At 39.3% G+C, this 22,742-nt stretch overlaps 3 protein-coding genes across 3 annotated transcripts; 2 read left to right on the top strand and 1 right to left on the bottom strand.

Moving 5' to 3' along the window:
* Positions 1 to 2,542: 2,542 nt before the first annotated feature.
* On the bottom strand, positions 2,543 to 5,309 carry LOC119988912 (calmodulin-binding receptor kinase CaMRLK-like). Its single transcript, XM_038834161.1, has 2 exons — positions 3,697 to 5,309; positions 2,543 to 3,556 (listed from the first exon to the last, which is right to left on the bottom strand). Exons 1-2 carry the CDS (start codon positions 5,147 to 5,149, stop codon positions 2,928 to 2,930), a joined length of 2,082 nt encoding a protein of 693 aa, XP_038690089.1. The 5' UTR covers positions 5,150 to 5,309; the 3' UTR covers positions 2,543 to 2,927.
* Positions 5,310 to 8,649: 3,340 nt separating this feature from the next.
* Positions 8,650 to 10,531, top strand: LOC119988913 (CBL-interacting serine/threonine-protein kinase 12-like). Its single transcript, XM_038834162.1, has one exon. It carries the CDS (start codon positions 8,860 to 8,862, stop codon positions 10,264 to 10,266), a length of 1,407 nt encoding a protein of 468 aa, XP_038690090.1. The 5' UTR covers positions 8,650 to 8,859; the 3' UTR covers positions 10,267 to 10,531.
* Positions 10,532 to 21,700: 11,169 nt separating this feature from the next.
* LOC119988816 (protein DOG1-like 4) lies at positions 21,701 to 22,600 on the top strand. Its single transcript, XM_038834005.1, has one exon. It carries the CDS (start codon positions 21,712 to 21,714, stop codon positions 22,402 to 22,404), a length of 693 nt encoding a protein of 230 aa, XP_038689933.1. The 5' UTR covers positions 21,701 to 21,711; the 3' UTR covers positions 22,405 to 22,600.
* Positions 22,601 to 22,742: the final 142 nt, after the last annotated feature.

Genomic DNA, 22,742 nt, shown 5'->3' with positions numbered 1-22,742 from the left:
TAAGAGAACTGAAGGACTGAAGCCTCGTTAAGGCCGGGGGTAGGAGAATCGATGATATTCACTTCAGAGTCAGACGCAGTCCGTTCACTCGAAGTAGAGGAAGAGGACGCGTCCCCCGAAGAGGAAGATGAAGTGGAGGAACTTAGAGACATAATAAAAACAAAAACAATAGAAGGAAGTAAAGACTGACCTTATGGTATGGAAACTGAGAGAACTAGAGATTGAAGTATGTTCGGTTTTGCAAAGGAAGGCTTCGGTCGGTCAGTCAGATTAAACGCTCTAAATAGTAAAAATGAGGCGAGTAAAAATCGAAGAGAACTGCAGGCCACCTATTTATATAAGAGGAAGATCTGATCTAACGGTGCGTAGGTTGAGACGCTCTGCATCCTTCGATCTTGTCCGCAAAGATGAACCGTCGAACAAACATTATTACACTCATACTCAGTTCATCATTAAGATACCTCGGTACGAGTGTGGGGGGCAACTGATATTCCCAAAATACCCCCACTAATGGGAGAAGGCCACGTGGCAGAATAAGTTCCGGTGAGGACAATACGGGTGACGTACCGAAGGGTACACTTCGGTTCTCGACCGAAGTGTATACTTCTGCACTATCAGACCGAAGACCACACTTCGATAACCGTACTACAGAAGCATGTACGCACGAAGTCCAACTGATGAAGAGTCCTCATAGGACGTCAATTCTAGACAGAGTCTTACTCCCCTTTGGAAAGGGATACGGATGGAATTTACCATCCGAGAAACCCTCTGGAAAACCAATGAGAGAGAGTCTGACTCCTACTACAACTCAAACACTTCAAACTCATATAAAAGGGGAACCTCTGCCCTCAGGTAAGCAATCTAACTCCTGCACTCTAAAATACTTACTGAGCAAGAGGCAACGCTCGAAGCAACGAGCCATCCTCCCAAGTTTAGTACCGTACTGACTTGAGCGTCGGAGAGGTCCCCCCGAGTACACCCTCGGGGCCCTACCGAAGCTTACGTTCGCTCCTTGTGCAGGAAGGAAGGAAGAGATCACGTACCAGCAAAGGAGAAATTAGTTATTCCAGCTCAGTCTGACTTGGCTGATTTGTCTGATAGGGTAGACCTGTTTTAGACATCATCAAATCCTATTATTGAAAAAAAAAAATTCCGAGAGCAAAAAAAAATGAGAACAGAACAATTTCGAAATTTATGATGAAAACCAACCCTAACGAAAGCTTTCAGAATGTAGAATCCAGTAGCAAAAATTTAGGACCATAAATGCATAAATCGAGTACCCCCCCAGTAACAATAGCATCACTTGAACCTCCCTCGTTGCCGGTAACGTCCTTATCATCGTTTTACTCTTGTCCTTCCTGTTCTTCTTCTTCAATATCTTCCATCTCTTCATCGTCTTCGTCGTCGCCGTACATGGAGATTAAAGCAATTCCCTCTGATTTCTTCTTCGATGCCATGATCGAATTGTACGGTTCTAGGGTTAGCGCTTGATTTTACAGAATAATAGAATTGCCTTGGGAGATCTCCAAATTGCCGCGGCAGCTGATTTTAGGCTTTGTTCAGTCCAAAACTGGTTACAGAGACATGGGCTGGAAGCTAAAGGCCACGCCTGTTTATATAGAGCCCATGAAGCTAGCTAAACAAGCCATAACCCATGAGTTACAATACAATTGCACGGATAATAATATATGAACCTTTTGGCTCATGGTTCCCAGAAAACCAAAATCACATCCCGGCTTCCAGCTGGAATGCTCTCAAGTCGAACAGAATACATCTTGAAAGCCCAGCCCATAAAGCCCGTGAAGCCAAGACAAGGAGTTCGAAGAAACTCAACTAGATAGTTGTAAACTCTTTATTTTCATTCTCTCTTTTCTTTCTCAGTCTCTATCACTGTCTCTTTGGCTATTCTCAAGGACATGGAATCCAGAGGCCGCCCACCATCTACTTCTAAACAATAGTGGAAGGACCACCCTTTGCATATCATGAGTGACCAAAAGCTATGATGATTGACGAAAAGTAAACAATGACTAATATCATCTTATGATTTAGTTTACGAGTTGCGGGTTGTGAGATTTGCTTTTGTTTTTGCTTTTCAACAAGTTGCAATATTGTCCGCTTTACTTTGGATTATCCGATTATCGTGAATACATCAGGTCCGCAACTGTTTCCAGCAAGGTCATTTATCCCAATAACACTCTCACAAAAACACATTTAACTGTGGAGTTACTATGAGATATTTTTCATTTATGAAAATGTCTTGTTGATAATTGGAGTCATCTATATATATGTTAATATTTTTATTTCTGCTACTAACTATTTTACCCAATTAAAACATCGAATTAATTATCATAAACATTTCCCACATTAAAAACCATTTAATCAATCAAAAAGAATTAATGGAAGGGACCAAAAGGATCCTGCCTGATCTTGTACTTTGTCCAAGCATCTACAAAAATTGACATGCATGCATGCATGGACTCTCTCTTTTACATTTTTTTGTATTGAAAGCAAAAGGACACCCATAAGATAAATCAAAGGAAAATAAAGAACACATGCAAAAGCATTTCATAGAAAACAAAAGACAAAAGCAAAACAATCAAAGACCATATCAAAGCTTCAAGATGAGAAATTTAATGATACCATCTCTCTCACACAGACAACAATGACAAACAATAAGTGAGATTCTCTGATTTCTTTTCTTCAACTAAACCACCACAAACATTCGTCTCTTCCACTAAAATCATACCTAGCCCCACCTTCTTTTGTCTAATTTTCTTTTCTCTTTTTCTTTCCGGGTCCAAATTTTTCTCTTTCAAATTTTGTCTGTACATACATCAGTCACACATGCGAAAGAAATTTAGGAATCTAAAAAAACAAAGAACCAAAAGGCTGACCAAATCTTACGAGGCATTACGAGTCAACTTTGCTCAACACGTTTCAGGATGTATGTCTTTGAGTAAACCCAGAACTTGTTGCATGGTGGGCCTCTTGTTTATCGACTCGGCAGTGCACAAGTACCCAACTCGGAGTGTCTCCTCCATCTCACTCACCGAATCACCACCCATTGTCAACCTCGAGTCAAGCGCGTCAACGCCGTGTCCCTCCCTCACTACTCTCCTAACCCACCTCACACTCTCCTCACTCCCTTGCTTACCCGTCAAAAGCTCTATCAAAACCAACCCAAAGCAGTACACGTCATCCTCAACGTTACATTTATCCTCTCCAATATTCCCAGACCAAAAATTTCGGTGCCCGAAATCCGAAATTCGGGGCTCCAGAGAATCGGAAAGGAGAATGTTGGAGGGAACTAGATGTCCGTGGACGGAGCCGGAGTGGTGGAGGAATGAAAGGCCGCGCGCGACGCCCACCGCAATCCGGTGGCGTGTGATCCAATTAGTTTTCTCAAGGGACAACACGTGTGGAGTAGTGCAATTTTGTTGGTCCCACGTATCAGTACTCCAGTCCTCAACATTAGGAACGGCGGTGGGGAGCTCGTGTAGCCACCGCCCGAGGTCGCCGTTGGCCATGAATTCGTACAAAACCAGCTTCTCCTTACCTGAAAATTAATTAAATAACAAAATATAAAATTAAAAAAAAAAACATTTTTTTAAGGAATTTCAATACTGTGCGAATGAGTCCCGTGACGGCATTAAATGGGTTAGGTCAAAACTTTTAAATCGTACACTGATGACTGACCTGCAATGCAGTAACCAGAGAGAGGCAATAGGTTGGGGTGATTAAGCTTTGAAAGATGTTCGAACATTGAGACAGCATCATCATGGTCAATGTGTCTGGCATTTTCAAGGACTTTGATTGCCACGTGGAGGTCTCCGGGTAAGATTGCGGTGTACAAGGGCCCACACCTGCCTTCAGCGAGGAGCGACTCCCTACCAAAATGTGACGTGGCGGCAATCAGGTCCTTGAATGTGAGATTGATCAACGGCTTAGAGCAAATGAACACTGGTGCGGATGTTGGTTCTTTAATGTCTGCAACCCATGATGTGCCTGACTCTGTTTCGAAGGAGAAGGGCCCTGATTTCTCCATCTTGAATTGGAACTGAACCGGTTTGGAGATTGCCCATTTGTTTCTCCTGGAAAATTTCTTTCTTCTGTACACGCAGAAGCCACATATTGAAACTGATAGAACAGCAAAGGCTGAAGCACAGGACAAGCCAATGACGAAAGCTTTGTGACGTGATTTGGGGTTGTGTTTTCTGGTTTGGTTCTTGATGGGTTGGGGTTTAGGGATGGTTTTCTGAGGTGCCGTTTTTGAATGTGGTTTGATATTATTGGGAGTTCTTGAATCATTGAAAATGAAATTCCCACCTTGAATGAAGGCAGATTTGCCAAATCTGTGAGACTTCTCTGGACCAACAAGTCCAGTGAAATTGTTTAGAGAGATATTCAAGAACTTGAGGTTATCAAGAGGAGGAAAATCGGAAGGGAAAGTACCATTCATTGAGTTGTTTGACACATCTAGATATCTCAATGAGTGGACGACCTTAAGAGACTTTATGTCCCCTGAAATTTTGCAACTTGAGATATTAAGTTGCTCTAGCTTGGTCAGATTGGAAAACCCAGAAGGCAAAATAGACAAATCATTGTGTGAAATGTCAAGAAATTTGAGATTTGAAAACCCAGAAAGCCTAACCGAGTTAGTGAACCTATTACCGGAGAGATTGAGCTTTTGAATCGACGAACAATTTCTCGAATTGGGTTCAACGATGCTTCCTCCAAACCGGTTGTTTGACAAATCTACTTCAACTAAGCTTTGTAAGCACCAAAACCAACCTGGCACAGACCCTTGCAGCGAGTTGCTGGAGAGATCAATTGTTCGTAACCTTGACATGTTCCTCAGATACTTCCATGAAATGTTACCTGTCAGATTCCTTGAATGAAGGCTGATTTTTGTTATTGGAGGATGCGAACAGTTTGAATATGTAGAGTCGAACCAAGAACGATTGAAATTAGAGACAGATTTGAAAGCCCTCGAGATAAACTCTTGATCTGTACCGTTGCATGTAGATGCAGCAGAGTCCACAAAAGCAAGCAAAGAAAACAAAATCCACAATCTGCAAAATATCTTCATTTCCTTAGCTTCAATACCCTGTTTTTCATTGGCTTCTTCTGCTTTCCATAATAAAAACATAAGAGAGAAGATTATAGACTATCAGACTAGGAGAAAAACATGCAAAGAAAGTGAACATGCCAACGGAGTCTCGAGTATGTTTATACAGAAAGCATTTGTGTGTCGGCGCTTTGACTAACAATGTTCTTAAATATCAACGGTAGCTGATTCGGTGATTGAAGTTGAAGGGTTTATGATGATTTACTAAGGGGGCCCACTTTTTCATCTCTTAAGATGTATGGCAGATGCTGCCACCTTGACAATTAACACAAAAATTACAGTACACAATAAATACAGATTACGGCTCTTCAGAAGTAGTACAATTTATTAGGGTGCTTTCCATGTTTGAGTTTGCATTCCTTCATTGTTTTTTTTAATATAAAACATTCTTTCATTGGTTGAATTAAAGAAGAAAATAATCTGTCATGTTGGTTGACGGCTACATTAACCAAACATTCATTCCATTTGAGACCAAAAACACTCAAAAACTGTCTTATTAATTTGGCTGGTCCCTTAATATGCCATGAATGGAACCCACTATTGCCATTAAAGATTGGTTTTGAATAATCACATTTCCTTGACTCAGCAGTTGGTCATTGAAGATTCACATTGTGACTGTTTCCTCATGCCCTCTTTCTATTATTCTATACGTATATGAAAAACTACCATATGTCAGAGAACAATATGAAGGTTTATGCGATGATAATACATGAAGATAATGGATTTGCATGGTGGTAGGCATACTTGCTCCCAGCCGAAAATAATGAAAATGAAATCACATCTGACCTGCTCGACCACGTGACTTTTGGTCTATGTCTTGTTGTCTTTTTCTTTGTTTGGTTAGCAATATACAACCTGAATTTGTCCTAAAATTATACCTAACCCACATTAAGCCGAAGCAAAAATTCCAAAGGAATGGCAACAAAGATTTGAAATTATAAATTAATCATATTCAACTAAGACTGTCAAATAAGAGTTGATGCTTCAACATGCATGACAGTCGTTAAAAAGAAATGAACTTCTAACCTAATTGGTTAAGCAACTCCAAAAAGAGGTTAGCACCCCAAATGGTTAGTAATTAGTAATTACGTACGTAGTTAGGCCCAGTTGGATATGTATTTGAAATGTTGGCATGAATTTGAGCCCAAACTTTTTTGATGTAAATACGTGGGCTTTACTAAATGGGCTCAAGTTGGGCATTGGTTCGGTGACAGGACATTTAAGTAAGTCCAGCCCAAAACAGTTTATCCCGCTAAGGTCCACTTCTTGCTTAAGTACATTTTTACCCTTGATTTTATTCCAAAACCATGAAAACGTCGTTCGCTCTCTGCAACTGACGAAGACGAAAAGGAAAGATCTATTGTTACTCTTCCGTGCCATCGCCTCCCTACCTCAATCTGGTTATGCCATCGTCTCCCTTTCCTAAAGTCCTATCATACTTTCCATGCACATTTTATATTGTAACTGCACGTTTATGACTCCATATCGTAGTCCTTCTGTTGGTTGAGGAAAACCTTTACCCTTAAATTGATGCGCGTGTGAAAATCTATTGCTATTGCAGGTTTTAGTAAATTATGCAAGGTCATCCAAGGAGGTTGAGGAAGTTTCCAAAGAGGTAATAAACTAATAATCTCTTGAATTTGCAGAAACCTTTATGCCTACATAGACACTTTTGATATGATTTTCCTTTCTCTCTCACTAGTGTAGGGTCTCTTCCTCTCACTAGCCTAGGGTCTCTTATCTCTCTTCCACAAATCCATCTCGGCCAATGTTATTATTTGAAAAAAAACTTCAGATCCGATCGATTTCGGTGGCGGTTCGTCATACCGCTATCACAGTTGGACTCTTCTCATTGAAGCACACAATGCCCAGTCAGGTACTCTCAAAACGGCCACCGGATATGGTCGTTTTAAAACAATAACATTGGTCAATGTTACTATGTCAAAAAAGTAACATTGGTCAGTTAGTGTTACCAATGTTACTGTTTCAAAACAATAACATTGGTCGGCTAGTGTTACTATTTAGAAAAAAAACTTCAGATCCAGTCGATTTTAGCGGCGGTTCGCCATACCACCACTACCATTAGAATCTCCTCACTGAGATGCACAATACCCAGTTAGTTACGGCCCAAAACGGTCACCGGATATGACCGTTTTAAAATAGTAACATTGGTCTGTCAATGTTACTATTTAAAATAGTAACATTGATCGCCTTGTGTTACCAATGTTACTATTTCAAAACAGTAACATTGATCGCCCAGTGTTATAATTTGAAAAAAAAATTCAGATCCGGCCGATTTCGACGACAATTTGCAATACCACCATCATCATTAGACTCCACTCATAGAGACGCATAATGTCCCATCATATTTGGACCAAAACGACAACCATAAAAAGAGATGAGAGAGAGAGAGAGACAGAAAGACATAGTAAAGAGATATGTAGTAGAGAGAGAGATTCAATATAAGAGAGAAAGTTGTTGTGATGAGAGAGATGCAGTAGGAGAGAGAAAATTATTGTGATAAGAGATAGATGCAATAGAGAGAAGATGTAGTGAGATAAGAGAGATGCACTATATAACAAGAGGGAAAACTATATTATATCTAATCCTCTTTGAAAAATGATAAAAAAAGAATAAGATAAAATTTAAATGGTTTAAATATTATAGAAAATAAAAATAGACTTATGAGGGATAAAAAAATTTTGAGTGGACCTAGATGTCCAACAATTTTAAAAGTGATATTAATACGTCATTTTCCATTTAAGGAATTTCAGACCATAAAAGGTAGAAAATATGCAACATGATGACAAAAGAGATTTTGAGCTCAAACTTTAACTGCACCCTCCCTTCGTCATATGCACATTAATCGTTCGAAACCAAAGATATAATTAAGCAAAAGTCAATTTTGCTTATACGTCAGTAAATTTCCAAATCTCTTCAACATGCCACGTGGATTGCGATTAGTGGACGGACATTAGATAAGTGTGTAGAAAAATTCATTACGAGTTTTTTTTCTGGCAAGACTCGTATTCCTTTCCGTGTCTACAAAGTCTAAATCATCACCGACACTCAAGTTGACTTTCTACTTCAACCACATCACCGTCCCCCTCGATCCTGCGATCCACATCCGATCACCGCCCTACACTTCAATATGTTTTTTATCAGAGGATTAAAGAAATCTCATCACACGATGAAGTCCTAGAGCGTAATCCAACGGCTACAGGCTTCGGAGTAAGTTGAGCAAGAATGCACGCAATTTGAATAGTAGATGAGAATTTGGGTCACGACTCCACGTAAGCAGACCGACTAGATTACACGTTGTGAGCAGAGCTTGTGTACTTGACAGCTGTCCTATCTTCTTGTACCAAAAAGGGCAAAATAAAAGAAAAAGGAAAAAGAGCCGTTACGCTTCACTCAAATCCCCAATTAACTTGGACTACCAATAAAGGACATGAAATTTCACACTCATAAATGACTACCATAAATAAATAATAAATACACCAATAACCTGGGGGAAGCAACAAAGCAAATTGGGAGAATATTCCTACAGCTTTATAAAAAGCATCTCTGCACGGTAATCATCTGAAGATTTCTATTTGATGCCACTCATTATTATTTTTTTTCTTTTCAAACAAAACAAAAACCTTCGCTTTCCTTCTTGTTCATCAATGCCATATCAGTGAGAGAGAACTGAGAACCTAAAACATCCTTCCAGAACGAAAGATCCATCCATGGCAGACACGCCTCTGAACAGAACCACCAGCAAGAAACACCCGCAGGGGCTTCTCTTGGGCCGCTATGAGGTTGGGAAGCTCCTCGGTCATGGCTCCTTCGCCAAGGTTTATCACGCTAGGAACGTTAAATCCGGTGACAGCGTCGCGATCAAGGTTATAGACAAGGAGAAGATCCTCAAGTCTGGCCTAATTGCTCACATCAAGCGGGAAATTTCGATTCTACGCCGCGTTCGGCACCCGAATATAGTCCAGCTGTTCGAGGTAATGGCCACGAAAGCCAAGATCTACTTTGTGATGGAGTATGTCCGTGGCGGCGAGCTATTCAATAAGGTCGCGAAAGGGAGATTGAAGGAGGAAGTTGCTAGGAGGTATTTCCAGCAATTGATCTCATCCGTCGGATTTTGTCACGCAAGGGGTGTGTATCATCGCGATTTGAAGCCCGAGAATTTGTTATTGGACGAGAACGGTAACCTGAAGGTGTCGGATTTTGGGTTGAGTGCTGTTGCGGATCAGATACGGCAGGACGGGTTGTTTCACACTTTCTGCGGCACGCCGGCTTATGTAGCGCCGGAGGTTTTGTCACGGAAAGGGTATAATGCGGCCAAAGTGGATATTTGGTCTTGTGGCGTGGTTTTATTTGTTTTGATGGCGGGTTACTTGCCTTTCCAAGATCAGAATGTTATGGCCATGTACAAGAAGATCTACAAAGGTGAATTTCGGTGCCCCAGATGGTTTTCTCCCGAGCTAACCAAACTTCTAACGCGTCTCCTTGACACAAATCCGGAAACTAGGTTCACCATCCCCGAAATTATGGAGAATAGATGGTTCAAAAAGGGTTTCAAGCATATCAAGTTTTATATAGATGATGATAAGCTTTGTAATGTTGAGGATCTAGTGGGCGATGATGTGGGTTCATCGACAGACAATGATCAATCAATGTCGGAATCGGACTCAGAATTGGAGACCCGAAGGAGGGTTACTACGCTGCCTAGACCAGCCAGTTTGAATGCATTTGATTTAATATCATTTTCGCCTGGATTCGATTTGTCTGGGTTGTTTGAGGAAGGAGGAGAGGGGGCTAGGTTTGTGTCAGGTGCCCCTGTTTCGAAGATCATATCAAAATTGGAGGAGATTGCGAAGGTTGTGAGTTTCACTGTTAGAAAGAAGGATTGCAGAGTAAGTTTGGAGGGTTCGAGAGAGGGCGTGAAGGGGCCATTAACGATTGCTGCTGAGATATTTGAGTTAACACAGTCTTTGGTGGTGGTGGAGGTGAAGAAAAAAGGAGGAGATAAGGAAGAGTATGAGGAATTCTGTAATAGAGAGTTGAAACCCGGGTTGCAAAATTTGATGAAGGAGGAATTACAAGCTGCTAATTCTTCACATTTACCTTCAGATACTGAATAAACCAAGAGAGATGGAAAGGGAGGGAGAGGCATTGAGACAGAGAGAGTTAGGAGGGTTTGCCTTCTTTTCTCTCTTCTTTTTCTTCAATGATGAGTCTTCTGTATGATTTTCTTGTTTCCTTTTTCATTACTGATTCTGACTGTTCCTTTCTGTTACTTAGTTGGGGCATTGGTTGCTCGTGTATGTACAAATGTAATGTGTTCTGTTCTCAAGAATCACGTTTATATTCTAGAAATTAATGAAATACTCTTCCTACTTTGCATTTTGGTTGGTGATCCCAACTTCCGTTTTCTACCCTGAGAAAAATGAAGAAATACCATACCTTGATAAATCTGGAGCATGGAATTGAGTTCATAAACAAAATTTGTTATGATCAGAAAAGGAGAACTTGTTCATCAGAATATGTTTTGATTGTTTTAGTCATTTGTTGTCGAACTTCTTTGATAGTATACTATGTTTTGCTGTTTTTTTCAACTAGAGGCAATTCATAGTATGTGCATTGACGAGATTATATGGAGAATTGATTATTTGGTACTCTGAACTGAATTGCTCCTGGTTGTATGGTATTATTTTGTTGCATAGTTCGTCATATGCAAGAAGTTGGTTGCTGGATGATTTAGAAAAAGCATATCAGTTGAGCTAGATTAAACCAAGGGTGAAAATTGGATATATATGATGACAATCCTAGCAATGAGTGTAAAGTTCATTCCTAACTGCATATAGTGAGCTCAAAGGTGCGAGTTTTATGAGGATTTTAACGGCTTTGTCTATGTTAATCTTCAGACTTTGGACACAGGGTTATTGATCTTCACTGAGGACTCGCACTTTTGTTCTCAAGTTCACCTAAACAGTTGGAGGCAAGCATTTGGAAACCTAGTTAGGAGGTGACCTGTTAGTAATAAACGAAACAAAGCTAACACTATCTACTAAATTTTGTGGCATGTGGTTTGAATAGAACAGCTTGTTCACCTATTAGTAATAAATGAAACAAAGCTAACTTGATCTACTAAATTTTGTGGCATGTAGTTTGATTGAATAGAACACGTTATTAACGTGCTTATATATTCCAATCACTTGTCTGTATATTAGTTGCAACCTGTTCAAATGCATAGTTAAAACAGCAGCTTTTTAATAATTGTACTACATTTTCAGTATTGCAATGTCAGCTTCTGATTTCTGAACCTCATGGTACAACAGTGTTCCCTAAACTGTGATAAGAGCCATGAATGAAGGGGACTGCCTCAACCAGGCCACCTAAGAGTGGGATTTTTGTTCTGATATCTAGTTTCGATATACAGGTATCTATATGGGCATATAGATGGATAGGTGTGAGAGAAGTTGGACATGGATATGCCAAGGTGAGGAGCAGGTTGTATATTTAACTAGGGCTGTTATGGTAGCGGTAAATTATCCGTTGGTATATCGTTACGGATATATTGGTTAACGAAAGTGACATAATATTGATATACCATTACCAATAGATCAGTATGGTAAATTTACCGTTGAATTCGGTATCGGTATCGGTATCGGTAACCATGATTCAAAATCGGTAAATTTCCCGATTACCGACATATATATTAATATTATTTTTATTTTTATTTAATTACAACCCTTGGATCACTTTAAAAAATCTAGGTCATTGATTTTTAGGGTTAATCACTTGAACAACATTTCAGTTCCTCCTTGCCTCCCTCAATTCCACTTTCTACGAGTTCGTCACTCTGTCTCTCATCCTCTCTCTACGCTGTGGACACCGCCTCTGCCACTCCGCACTCCGATTTCTTGTGATCCCTCAATTATGTCCACGCCCAAATCAAATACTAACTAGAATTTGGAGTCTCCTACTCTCAAATCGATTGCCAGAGTGAGATTCAATGACAAATCAGAGAACAGAGGAAGCAATTTGGGGTTCAGATCTGGAACTAAAAAAGTGTTATAAGGAGATTAATTTTGTGTTTCAGCTTAATTTTGGTTGTGGAAACTGGGTTTTCTTGGGTTGTTTCAGGGATTTTCAAGCCTGTTTTGTCACCCGAGGTAGTGAGGTCTGGTCACAAATGTGAGGTTGCAAGAGATTTGTATGGCAGGTTTAGAATTTTGCAGAACGAGTTGAAGATTCTTGACTTCTTGTTGATTGTAATTGAATCCTTTATGCATCCATTAGTTAAGCATTTAAGGTGCTTCTAATTTCTCTTTTTTTTAATTAAAAAATATTGGTATAATATTGTTGTTTCTAGGTGGATATGGATTTGGTAAATTTATCGATTACCGGTTTACCGTTACCGATCAATCGGTATATCGATCCGATTTTGACCGTAACGATAATGGTAGCATTTTTTGAGTTATCGAAGGGATCGATATGATAACGATATTCTGTGTTTGGTAACGGATAACAGCCCTATATTTAACATCAGCGTCTGAAACTAATTTTGCCGAAATTTGTTTGTCTAGTTTTTCTTCCAGTATTTTGGTAGTTATAACTACCTTTGTCTTTTTAGGTGGGAAGTACCTTTCAAGCTTTGATCATTTACCTCGTTTTTGATGCTTAGCGACCACAATGATTAATGTACTATTTAGCCATCAAATTTTTTGGGGAATTATATTTGTGGGGTTTAATAGAAAATGAATGTGTCAACCATAATTTTGTAAATTTATTGATTTTATTTTTGTGTAATAGATGTGAGATCCAATATTGATTTAAAGGTAAAAATATGAGTGTGTATAAGATGTGAGTCTCATTTTAAACCAACATATGACCATTACATGCTCCATACCTTCATGTTTGACAATTAAAAATAAACCAACAAATATATATTGTTGGAGCGCAAAATTTTGATGGGTCACTTTTTTACTTTTATGTCCGTGCAAATACACGGCATGGTGAAGGTTGCGTGGCCACACCACCTTCAGTATTGATGGGCTCATGGCTGGCTCCCACCTTATGTCAAAAGTCACTTATAACCAGAAAGCGCGGGTCACAGTTTGAAAAAAATCATCTGGATTTGCTTTTTATCCATTTTTTCATCGTCTTAGTTTTTGCAATCTGAAGAAGACAAGACCCATGCGTTTTTGCTTCCTCGTATAAGCTCGGTTTCATTTAGGGCAGGCAGGTAGAGGTAGTGCCACTATTGTATGACGTAATTTCATTATAAGACATTTGTGGAGCTAGAAGATACAGATTGGGATCATTTAGTATCCAAATTTTGTCAACTAAATTTAAACAACTTGGCATATTTGCCAATAAAGCGAAATAAATAAGATAACATAGTTTGCGCTTGTACCTGATTATAAAATCTAAATAAAGGAGGAGAGTTGCGTTAGATTGACAGTGATTGCAAAATGTTGTAAGACTCATTGTGGATGAAGAAAAATTGACATGATAAGTGGCACATAAGAAAAACCTTTAGGAAAAGAAGACTTTTGTCCAAGAAAGAAGGAATTTGTTGAATCAAGGGAATGACAGAGAATCCGCATGATCCCAACATCCCTAACCACGATGAGATCTCATATATATGGCACGGCAACGAGTTTGCTGAAATCCCAAACACCCATGCCACAACCTAGATTAGTTGGTAACTTTGAGTACAAACTTTCCCAAACTAATGAGGCTATGAATTCGAGTGAGGAAGGCAAATATTTTTCTAAAATAAATCTGTGAGTAAAGGGTATGAACATCCACAGAGGTACTTCATAATAGACAATTCTTTGAATGCAAAAATCCATCCACACATATGACACATGAGTCAAAATAATAAATTAGTTGGAGCGTTCCCTATGCGCAATGCATTGCATCATAATCTGGGTGCAACGGTAAATGAACAAGAGGTGGCATAGGCGTATCTCAAAAGTGATGCACTGCATTGACACCCTGATGTAGTGATAAATGAGCATAGGATCGTTGGGGCATCCCCGCAAGTGAAGCGCTACATCGGTGCCCAGATGCAATGAGATATAGGCAAGGATTCTCCATTATAGACGAGTGGGGGTAAAGAAGTTAGTTTATGATTATAGGATTAGGGTAGGCACTTGGAACATGGGGTTGTTTTACATACAGATTAACTGAATTAGTTGACATCATGATGGACGTAGGATTGACATACTACGTCTACAAAAAATTAAATATATGGATGAAAAATATAGAGATATTGAAAGAACGTGTTATAAATTATGGTATACTGAAATGGATAGAAATATAAATGGTGTAGGTATACTAGTATATAGCAAACTAGAAGAAGACATTGTAAAGATAAAAAGAAAAGGCAATAGGATCTTAACGATTAAATTGGTAGTAGAAAATGAAATAATTATGTAGTAAGTGCGTACACCCTACAAATATGATTAGATGAAAATGCCAAGAAACAATTTTGAGAGGATCTCAATAAGATTGTTCAGGGCATTCCAAGTAGGGAGAAAATATTTTTTGGAGGAGACATGAATGTACATTTTTTGGAGGAGACATGAATGGTCCACTTTAATAGTGTACATAGTGTTAGTGAGTGTGGTTCTGGAGATAAAAATGATGCGCGAGAAACTATTTAGAGTTTGTCGTGTTGTATGATTTGTGTCTAGTAAATATCCGGTTTAAGAAGAGAAGATCAAATTTAATTATTTTTTAAGTGTAGGTATAACTATAGTCAGATAGATTTCATTCTTACGCAAAAGATATATAGAAGACTTTGTAAGGGCTGTGAAGTGATTCCGGGAAAGAGTATAATTACACAATATAGAATGGTAGTAGTTAACATATTTTTTAAGAAATGACTTAGAAGAAGTATAGTAACACGAGAGTATAAGATTATGTTATATAATCTAAAAGGAAATAAATATATAGCTTTTTGAACGATAATGTAAATTGAGGTTTAATTGGGGAAACAAACTCCATATGGTAAGAGATTACGATTTGTAGCAAACAATTAGCAAAAGAGATACTTGGTGAGTCGAAAAGCCCTATACCTTTTTTTTTTGCATATCGAAAAGCCCTATACCTAAAGGTAAAGAAATGTGGTAGTGGAATGAGAATGTACAATGTAGAGATAGCATGTGATAGGAAAGAGAATCGAGAGAATTTGTATAAGAAAGAGTAGGAAGCGAAGAGTAAGAAACAAAAAGACATGACTTGAAGGAGTGAAAAATGATATGAATTTAATAAGAGTTGATGAAAATATAATCTTAGATAAAAATGAACGAGGAAAATGAATATATAAGTCATGTAACCAATCCCAAACTTGTAGGATAAAATCTGGGAGGATGATGATGAATGACTTACCGACTTAATACTAAAACATCTAATATCTATGTTATTGTTTGATTTGTCTATTTTTTATGTGTCCTAACTCCTAAACCCCATATTAGTAATAATAACAACAGCAATTTTTTTTTTTTTTTTTACAGAGATCCATGGATATCTAATCTAACGTCAGGATTAGAAAAATCAAACATTCTGACTTCATGGTCTGTCATGTATTATCTTTCTCTTTTACATAAGACATATCGTTCGATATTTATTTAGAAATATATAATTTTGTATTACCTTAATGAAAGCTGTGGGCCATATTGAGTCATTGACTAGTCGTAATCTTAGACAAATACCCTTAATTTGTGATATCTCTGGAGTCCACACACTTTTCTCTTCATAATTTTTGTCCACATTTTTCTTAAATCTAAATAAATACCGCACCACCTAATACTCCACTTCAAATTTTCTGTGACAACTTTTTCATATTTTGTTTTTTTAAAGTGTTGTTGACGTGAAGAATGTGATCATGGTGGTAGGGTAATAAAACTAAATTTTGCAATCAATTAATCTTTTATTGAAGTGGGAAACACCTATATAGCTATTACATTGGTTTACAATCAATGATCTACGTAATTACAATCTCTATCAAAGTCACTATCAAAGTCAACAATTGAGGCATCAATTATGAACTTAGACAAATCAATATTGATTGCCGAATCTTCAATTAAGGAAAGTCTTCAATCAATATTGAGTTTGTCAATAAAGTCTTCAATCAATATTGAGTTTGTCAATAAAGTAAATCTTGGGTAAATCTTTGACTCTATTCAACACTCCCCCTCAAGGTGGTGCATAGACATCGTACATGCCCAGCTTGACAAATGAATCAGCAAACACTGAATTTGACACTCCCTTGGTTAACATATCAGCCAACTGATCTTCGGTCTTCATATACGGAACTTCAATTATTTTTTCTTCTAGCTTTTCATACACGAAATTCCTATCAATTTCCACATGTTTAGTCCGATCATGTTGCACTGGGTTCTCAGCAATTTTAATTGCTGACTGATTATCGCAATACAATTTCATTGGTCTTTTAATGGACAAACTCAGCTCCCCCATAAGCAAGCAAGGTTCTCTTAACATACTACCTCTCCATCACCGTAGCTACTAGGGGCCGACTGCTCCAACCATCCGACAGAAGCCGATTGCTTCGTCCATAACAGGTGCCGATTGCACCATTGAACCAGAATCTCATCCAGAAATTACAAACAACTCATGGCTGAATCCGGTGCTCTTATAGTTCCACCTGTGGTGACGCCAACTCAAGAACCAACCTCTATTCCTTATGGGATCAAACTGAATGGCTCAAATTTCACTCTTTGGTCTCAGGTGGTTACTATGTTCGTTGCTGGACGAGGAAAGATGGAATATCTCAAAGGTACGACCTCGAAACCTACTGTTAGTGACTCTACATATAACAAGTGGATGATGGAGGATGCTACTGTAAAAGGCTGGCTTATTGGCTCTATGGAGGCCGATATAATGAATCTCTTTATTCGTTTACCCACTGCGAATGATGTTTGGGATGCTGTGTCTCAAACATATTTTGAGGGTGCTGATAAATCTATTTTGTATGATCTGTCTCGAAAAGCTATGGCAACTAAGCAGGCAGGGCGACCTGTGGCTGCATACTATTCCGATCTTAAGGTTATTTGGCAGGAGCTTGATCATCGTCGTCCAATTACCTTTACTCAGCCAGATGTGATTAAGACTCGAATGACTGAGATTGATGAAGATCGAGTCTATTCTTTTTTGGCTGGGCTTGATGATATATATGATTCTGTTCGGGGAGATATTCTTCGTACTAATCCTCTACCTGGACCTGATAATGCTTTCTCAACTGTGAGACGTGAAGAACTTCGCCGGAATACAATGATGTCTTCAGAAGTTCCTCAGATGGCTATGGCAGTTCGAAAATATGGAACTCCAACAAGTTCTTTGTCACTCTCAGTACCTACTGGTGGTAAATGTACTCATTGCGGCAGCACCAAACATATTGTAGATACTTGCTTCAAAAAGCATGGATATCCCGAGTGGTGGCAGGCTCACAAAGAGCGATTACAAGCTCGAAAAGGTGGTAAAGTTGCGCTATGCACCTCACCTACAGTCCCAATGGCACCGACTCCTTCTTCAATGGATACCATGGCTTTCACTACTCCAGTTGATATCACTCACTCTGTGGTAGATCCTACTCTTCTCCAACAGTCAGGTAGTGTTGGTCTAGCCCTTCTTGCAACAAATTCTGAAAAAGATCCCGGTTGGATTCTTGACTCTGGTGCGACTAATCATATGACCTTTGATGCGTCCTTATTACATGATGCTTGTTTACCAAATTGCTCTACTGTCACCAATGCCAATGGTGTTTCATATCCGGTTACGGGCGCTGGAAGGGTTAACTTAACTCCTTCATTATCCTTGGAGCACACTTTATTGATTCCTGCTCTTTCCAATAATCTTTTATCTGTGCCACAAGTTACTACACAACTAAATTGTTTAGTATTAATATATCCTACTTTTTGTTTCCTTTAGGATCTCTGCAGCGGGGAGATAATTGGGCGTGGTACTAAGAGAGAGGGATTATATTATGTGGAAGATGTTAGTATGGGACGATCTCTATCAGCAAAAGGGTCATCTAGGGCATCAGAAGATCAGATTCGGTTATGGCATCATCGTTTGGGTCATGTCTCCTTTGGTTACTTCAAATATTTATTTCCTACTTTATTTTCTACATGTGAACCTTCCAATTTTCAGTGTGATACATGTGTTTTGGCCAAGAGTCATCGTGCTACTTATTCTGATAGTTCTAATAAAAGAGTTGTGCCTTTTGCGTTGGTTCATTCGGATGTTTGGGGACCTGCCCCTGTTACTACTTCTACTGGCTTTAGATGGTTTGTATTATTTATTGATGATTGCACTCGTATGACTTGGCTTTACCTTATGCGTCATAAGAGTGATGTGGCTGCTTGCTTCCGCACGTTTCATACCATGATCAAAACACAATTCTCTGGTAATTTACAAGTTCTTCGATCTGATAATGGTGGTGAATTTGTAAATCAGGAGTTACAAGCTTATTTTCAGACTCATGGAATTTTGCATGAAACCACTTGTCCTTATACACCACAACAGAATGGTGTTGCTGAGCGCCGAAACAGACAAATTTTGGAGATTACACGTGCTGCCCTTATTGGAGCCCACATGGCACCACGTTTTTGGGAAGAAGCTGTTACCACAGCTGTATATCTTTTGAATAGGGTACCCACTCGTGTTCTACAATTTCATACACCACTTGATAAATTGGCATCCTATGTAACACTGCCATCGCACCTCACACTTCCTCCCCGGGTGTTTGGTTGTGTTGTGTTTGTACATTTACAGAAACATCTCCGCACGAAACTTGATCCTTGTGCCCTCAAGTGTGTATTTGTCGGTTATCATCCTTCACAAAAGGGTTACCGTTGTTTTCATCCTCCTACAAGTAAGTTCTATGTTACTATGGATGTCACCTTTTCTGAACATGAAATGTGTTTTTCTTCACCCAATTCCACGCTTCCGGGCCCGAGTGGTGATACTGTTGTTGAAGCTCCAAATTGGATGGAGTTGTTTCCTGATCCACTGTGTGTTGCCGATACTGTTGCTGAAGCTCCCTCTCTCTCATCTTCGCTAGTACCCACTCCCGATACTCCTCGTACAGATCCTCCTGAGGTAAGCATTGAGTCTGATGTTAATACTAACAATATTTGTGATAATACTTGTGTCTCGATTGAAACTGACAGATACGTACTCCCACCAAGAAGTACTCGTGGTGTTCCACCAGATAGATTTTCACCAGAGGTTGTGCGAAAAGTGAAATATCCTATTGCTCAGTATGCATCCACTCACCGACTGTCAAAGGAATGCCGAAGCTTTGTCAGTAATATGACTGTCATAGATATTCCTACTAAAGTGCAAGAGGCGTTGTTGGATCCAAAATGGGCAACTGCAATGACTGAGGAGATGACAGCACTTGAGAAAAATCAAACTTGGGAATTGGTGGAGTTGCCGAAAGGAAAAAAAGCTGTTGGTTGTAGGTGGGTGTACACCGTCAAGTGCAAGCCTGATGGTTCGGTTGATAGGTATAAAGCTAGGCTTGTGGCTAAAGGATTCACCCAGACGTATGGGGTTGATTATCAGGAAACGTTTGCTCCTGTTGCAAAAATTAATACGGTTCGAGTCCTAATATCCCTAGCTGCAAATTTTGATTGGCCTCTACAACAATATGATGTAAAAAATGCTTTTTTACATGGTGAGCTACAAGAAGAAGTTTATATGTCTCTGCCCCTAGGATATGAAGCTCCAGGTGATCAAAGTGTCGTGTGTAAACTGAAGAAAGCCTTATACGGGTTGAAACAATCTCCTCGAGCTTGGTTTGGTCGATTCCGACTTGCTATGAGAAGATTCGGCTATAAGCAAAGTAATGCAGATCACACTTTATTTTTGAAAAGAGTTGGTGATAAATTAACGGCTCTCATTATTTATGTTGACGACATGGTAGTAACAGGCAATGATTCTGAAGAAATGCGTAAACTGAGAGACTATTTGTCAACTGAATTTGATATGAAGGATTTGGGAGGATTAAAATATTTTTTGGGCATTGAAGTTGTTCGTTCTGAGCAAGGCATATTTTTGTCCCAACGAAAGTATGTGCTTGACTTATTAACAGAAACTGGTATGCTTGGATGTCAGCCAATTGGATCTCCTATGGAACAAAATCATGGATTGGAAAAGTCTTCGAATCAAACTTCAATAGACAAATTACGACATCAAAGGTTAGTTGGGCGTTTAATCTATTTGTCTCATACGAGGCCAGATATTGCATATGCGGTCAGTGTTGTGAGTAGATTTATGCACAATCCTGGTAAACAACATATGGATGCAGTTATTAGAATTCTGAGATATTTAAAATCTGCACCGGGAAAAGGCTTACTCTTTTCTAAGAATGGGCATGCAGACGTATGGGGCTATACCGACTCAGATTGGGCAGGTAAAGGAGACCGAAGAAGATCAACCACTGGGTATTTAACTTTTGTTGGAGGAAATCTGGTTACTTGGAGAAGTAAAAAGCAAAAAGTTGTCTCATTGTCTAGTGCAGAAACCGAATACAGAGCAATGGTGAAAGGTATTTGTGAGTTGTTATGGCTCAAACGGCTTATGGGGGAGCTGAGTTTGTCAATAAAGTCTTCAATCAATAAAGTAAATCTTGGGTAAATCTTTGACTCTATTCAACAATAAAAACCCGTGCACAAAACTCTCACAGAGGTTGGAATTGTAGACCAGCAAGATGTGTTTTAATATAAAAGTACTGATTATGGTGAAGCCACAGGACTCGAAACAAAAAATAAAAAAAAAACCAAAGGCATGCATGTAGATAGATATATATGGTTGTCCAAAATGCTTTGATACGCGGGGAGAGAAGAATGAGCTCCACCACCAATTGGTCCACAAAATTAATATACCATTCTTAAGCACTACAACATATCGGCATCGCCCAAGAAATATATTTCTCGACTACTCCATTCTTGTTTGTCTTGCTTATATGATTAAGGCTCCAAGCCCAACTTAAAGACCACATACTAGGTCCTTCCCCATTTTTTTTAAACAAAAAGGTTTAGTATGGCCCAATTTGTTTGTGGAAGCCCAAACAGCGAATCATCTTTGTAATTTGTATGGGCTTAGAGAAACACAGCTCAGGTCAAGCCTGCCGTATTGTCATAAAATGGTTTGGTGAAATCAATGTTAATTGGGCTGGTGTATATCTATATATTTCCCAAACTGAGTCAGGCGCCCAGCAAAGCAAATACAATGCAAGGCTGAGGCATCAACAGTCTTATCTGGGTTCCACGTTGAACCCAAAAGACTTCCCTACTTGACACGTTTTCTAGTGATAGAGAACACAAATACCAGGTGGCCTTGACTTGCATGCATGCATGCATGGCCCGTCAACACAGTCAAAGGTTAGGTCCCTCAAACCCCAAATACAAATACTCCACCCCTGCAAAAGCCGTCCCTTGGGACTCACCTACCGTCTTCTATATGTGTATATATATGTACTCTCTCTCACATACACACATTTAGTTCTATCACACCAAAGGAGAGAGCGAGAGAGAGAGCGAGAAATGAAAGCAGAAGTTGGGGAGAAATTCAGTGAGTTTTTGGAGAGATGGGAGAGTCAACTTGACGACTATAAACAACAACTAATGAGGGGGTCAAAAGAGGGCACTAGTGAGCAAGAATTGCAAGTTTTGGTCTCAACAGTGACTACCCATTACAAAGAATACTACACAGTCAAATGGGCTGCAGCCCATGAAGATGTGTTTGCATTCTTTTCTCCAACTTGGGTGAGCCCCTTAGAGAATGCTTATTCATGGCTCACTGGGTGGAAGCCCTCCATGGCTTTCAGACTCCTCGACTCACTGAGTCCGACTCGGTCCCAGTTGACGGAGGAGCAGGTGAGGAAGATTGGGGAGTTGAGGGTGAAGGTGAGGTTGGATGAGGCAAAAGTGGAGATGGACATGGAGAGGCAGCAGGTGTCAATGGGTGATAGGAAGGTGGTCAACTTGGCTCGGTTGATGAATCGGAGAGATGACCCAGTGAGTGAAGCGGATGGGCTTGTTGAGGTGGCTTTGAAGAGGTTGATGGGTGGGTTAGAGAGGGTGATGAAGTCTGCTGACTGTGTTAGGCTTAAGACACTGAAAGGGGTTTTGGATATTTTGACTCCTTCACAACGCGTCGACTTCTTGGCTGCCATTATCGCAGTTCAAATTCAGCTTGGTCAACTTGGCAAGACTAGAGAGTCCCACAAGCTGTAGCATCAGCAGAAATCTATGTTGTTTCTTCTAGTATTTGGTGGGTTTTCTACTACCATTGTAGCCATAGACGTTTAGAGTCTTAACAAGTTTGTTGTTGTTTCCCTTGTTTCCCTTCTCTTTTTGGCAGAGCAAGACAAACTGTTGACAAAGCTTCAATCTTTTTTTCATACATAATGAAAAATCAGAAGTTCTAACTTCCAAGAGCACAAGGTTTAGTCAGAGAATATATACATATACATACATATACATACATATACATATATATATATATATATATATATATTATGTTGCACAAGTCAGTACATGCCCTACTGATTGAACATTAGATAATAAGTACT

The sequence above is a fragment of the Tripterygium wilfordii genome, chromosome 21 (genome assembly GCF_013401445.1).
Source record: "Tripterygium wilfordii isolate XIE 37 chromosome 21, ASM1340144v1, whole genome shotgun sequence".
In the NCBI taxonomy this organism is placed as follows: domain Eukaryota; kingdom Viridiplantae; phylum Streptophyta; class Magnoliopsida; order Celastrales; family Celastraceae; genus Tripterygium; species Tripterygium wilfordii.
Note: the sequence above shows the minus strand (reverse complement) of the source record. Positions and strands in the feature narration are given on the sequence as shown.

What these genes read in the sequence shown, in the direction of transcription:
- LOC119988816 (XM_038834005.1), top strand. Translation starts at nt 21,712, where the DNA reads ATGAAAGCAGAAGTTGGGGAGAAATTCAGTGAGTTTTTGGAGAGATGG.
- LOC119988912 (XM_038834161.1), bottom strand. Translation starts at nt 5,149, where the DNA reads ATGTTTTTATTATGGAAAGCAGAAGAAGCCAATGAAAAACAGGGTATT. An exon ending in CTCTGGTTACTGCATTGCAG is followed by an intron (nt 3,557 to 3,696) that starts GTCAGTCATCAG and finishes ATTAATTTTCAG; the next exon opens with GTAAGGAGAAGCTGGTTTTG.
- LOC119988913 (XM_038834162.1), top strand. Translation starts at nt 8,860, where the DNA reads ATGGCAGACACGCCTCTGAACAGAACCACCAGCAAGAAACACCCGCAG.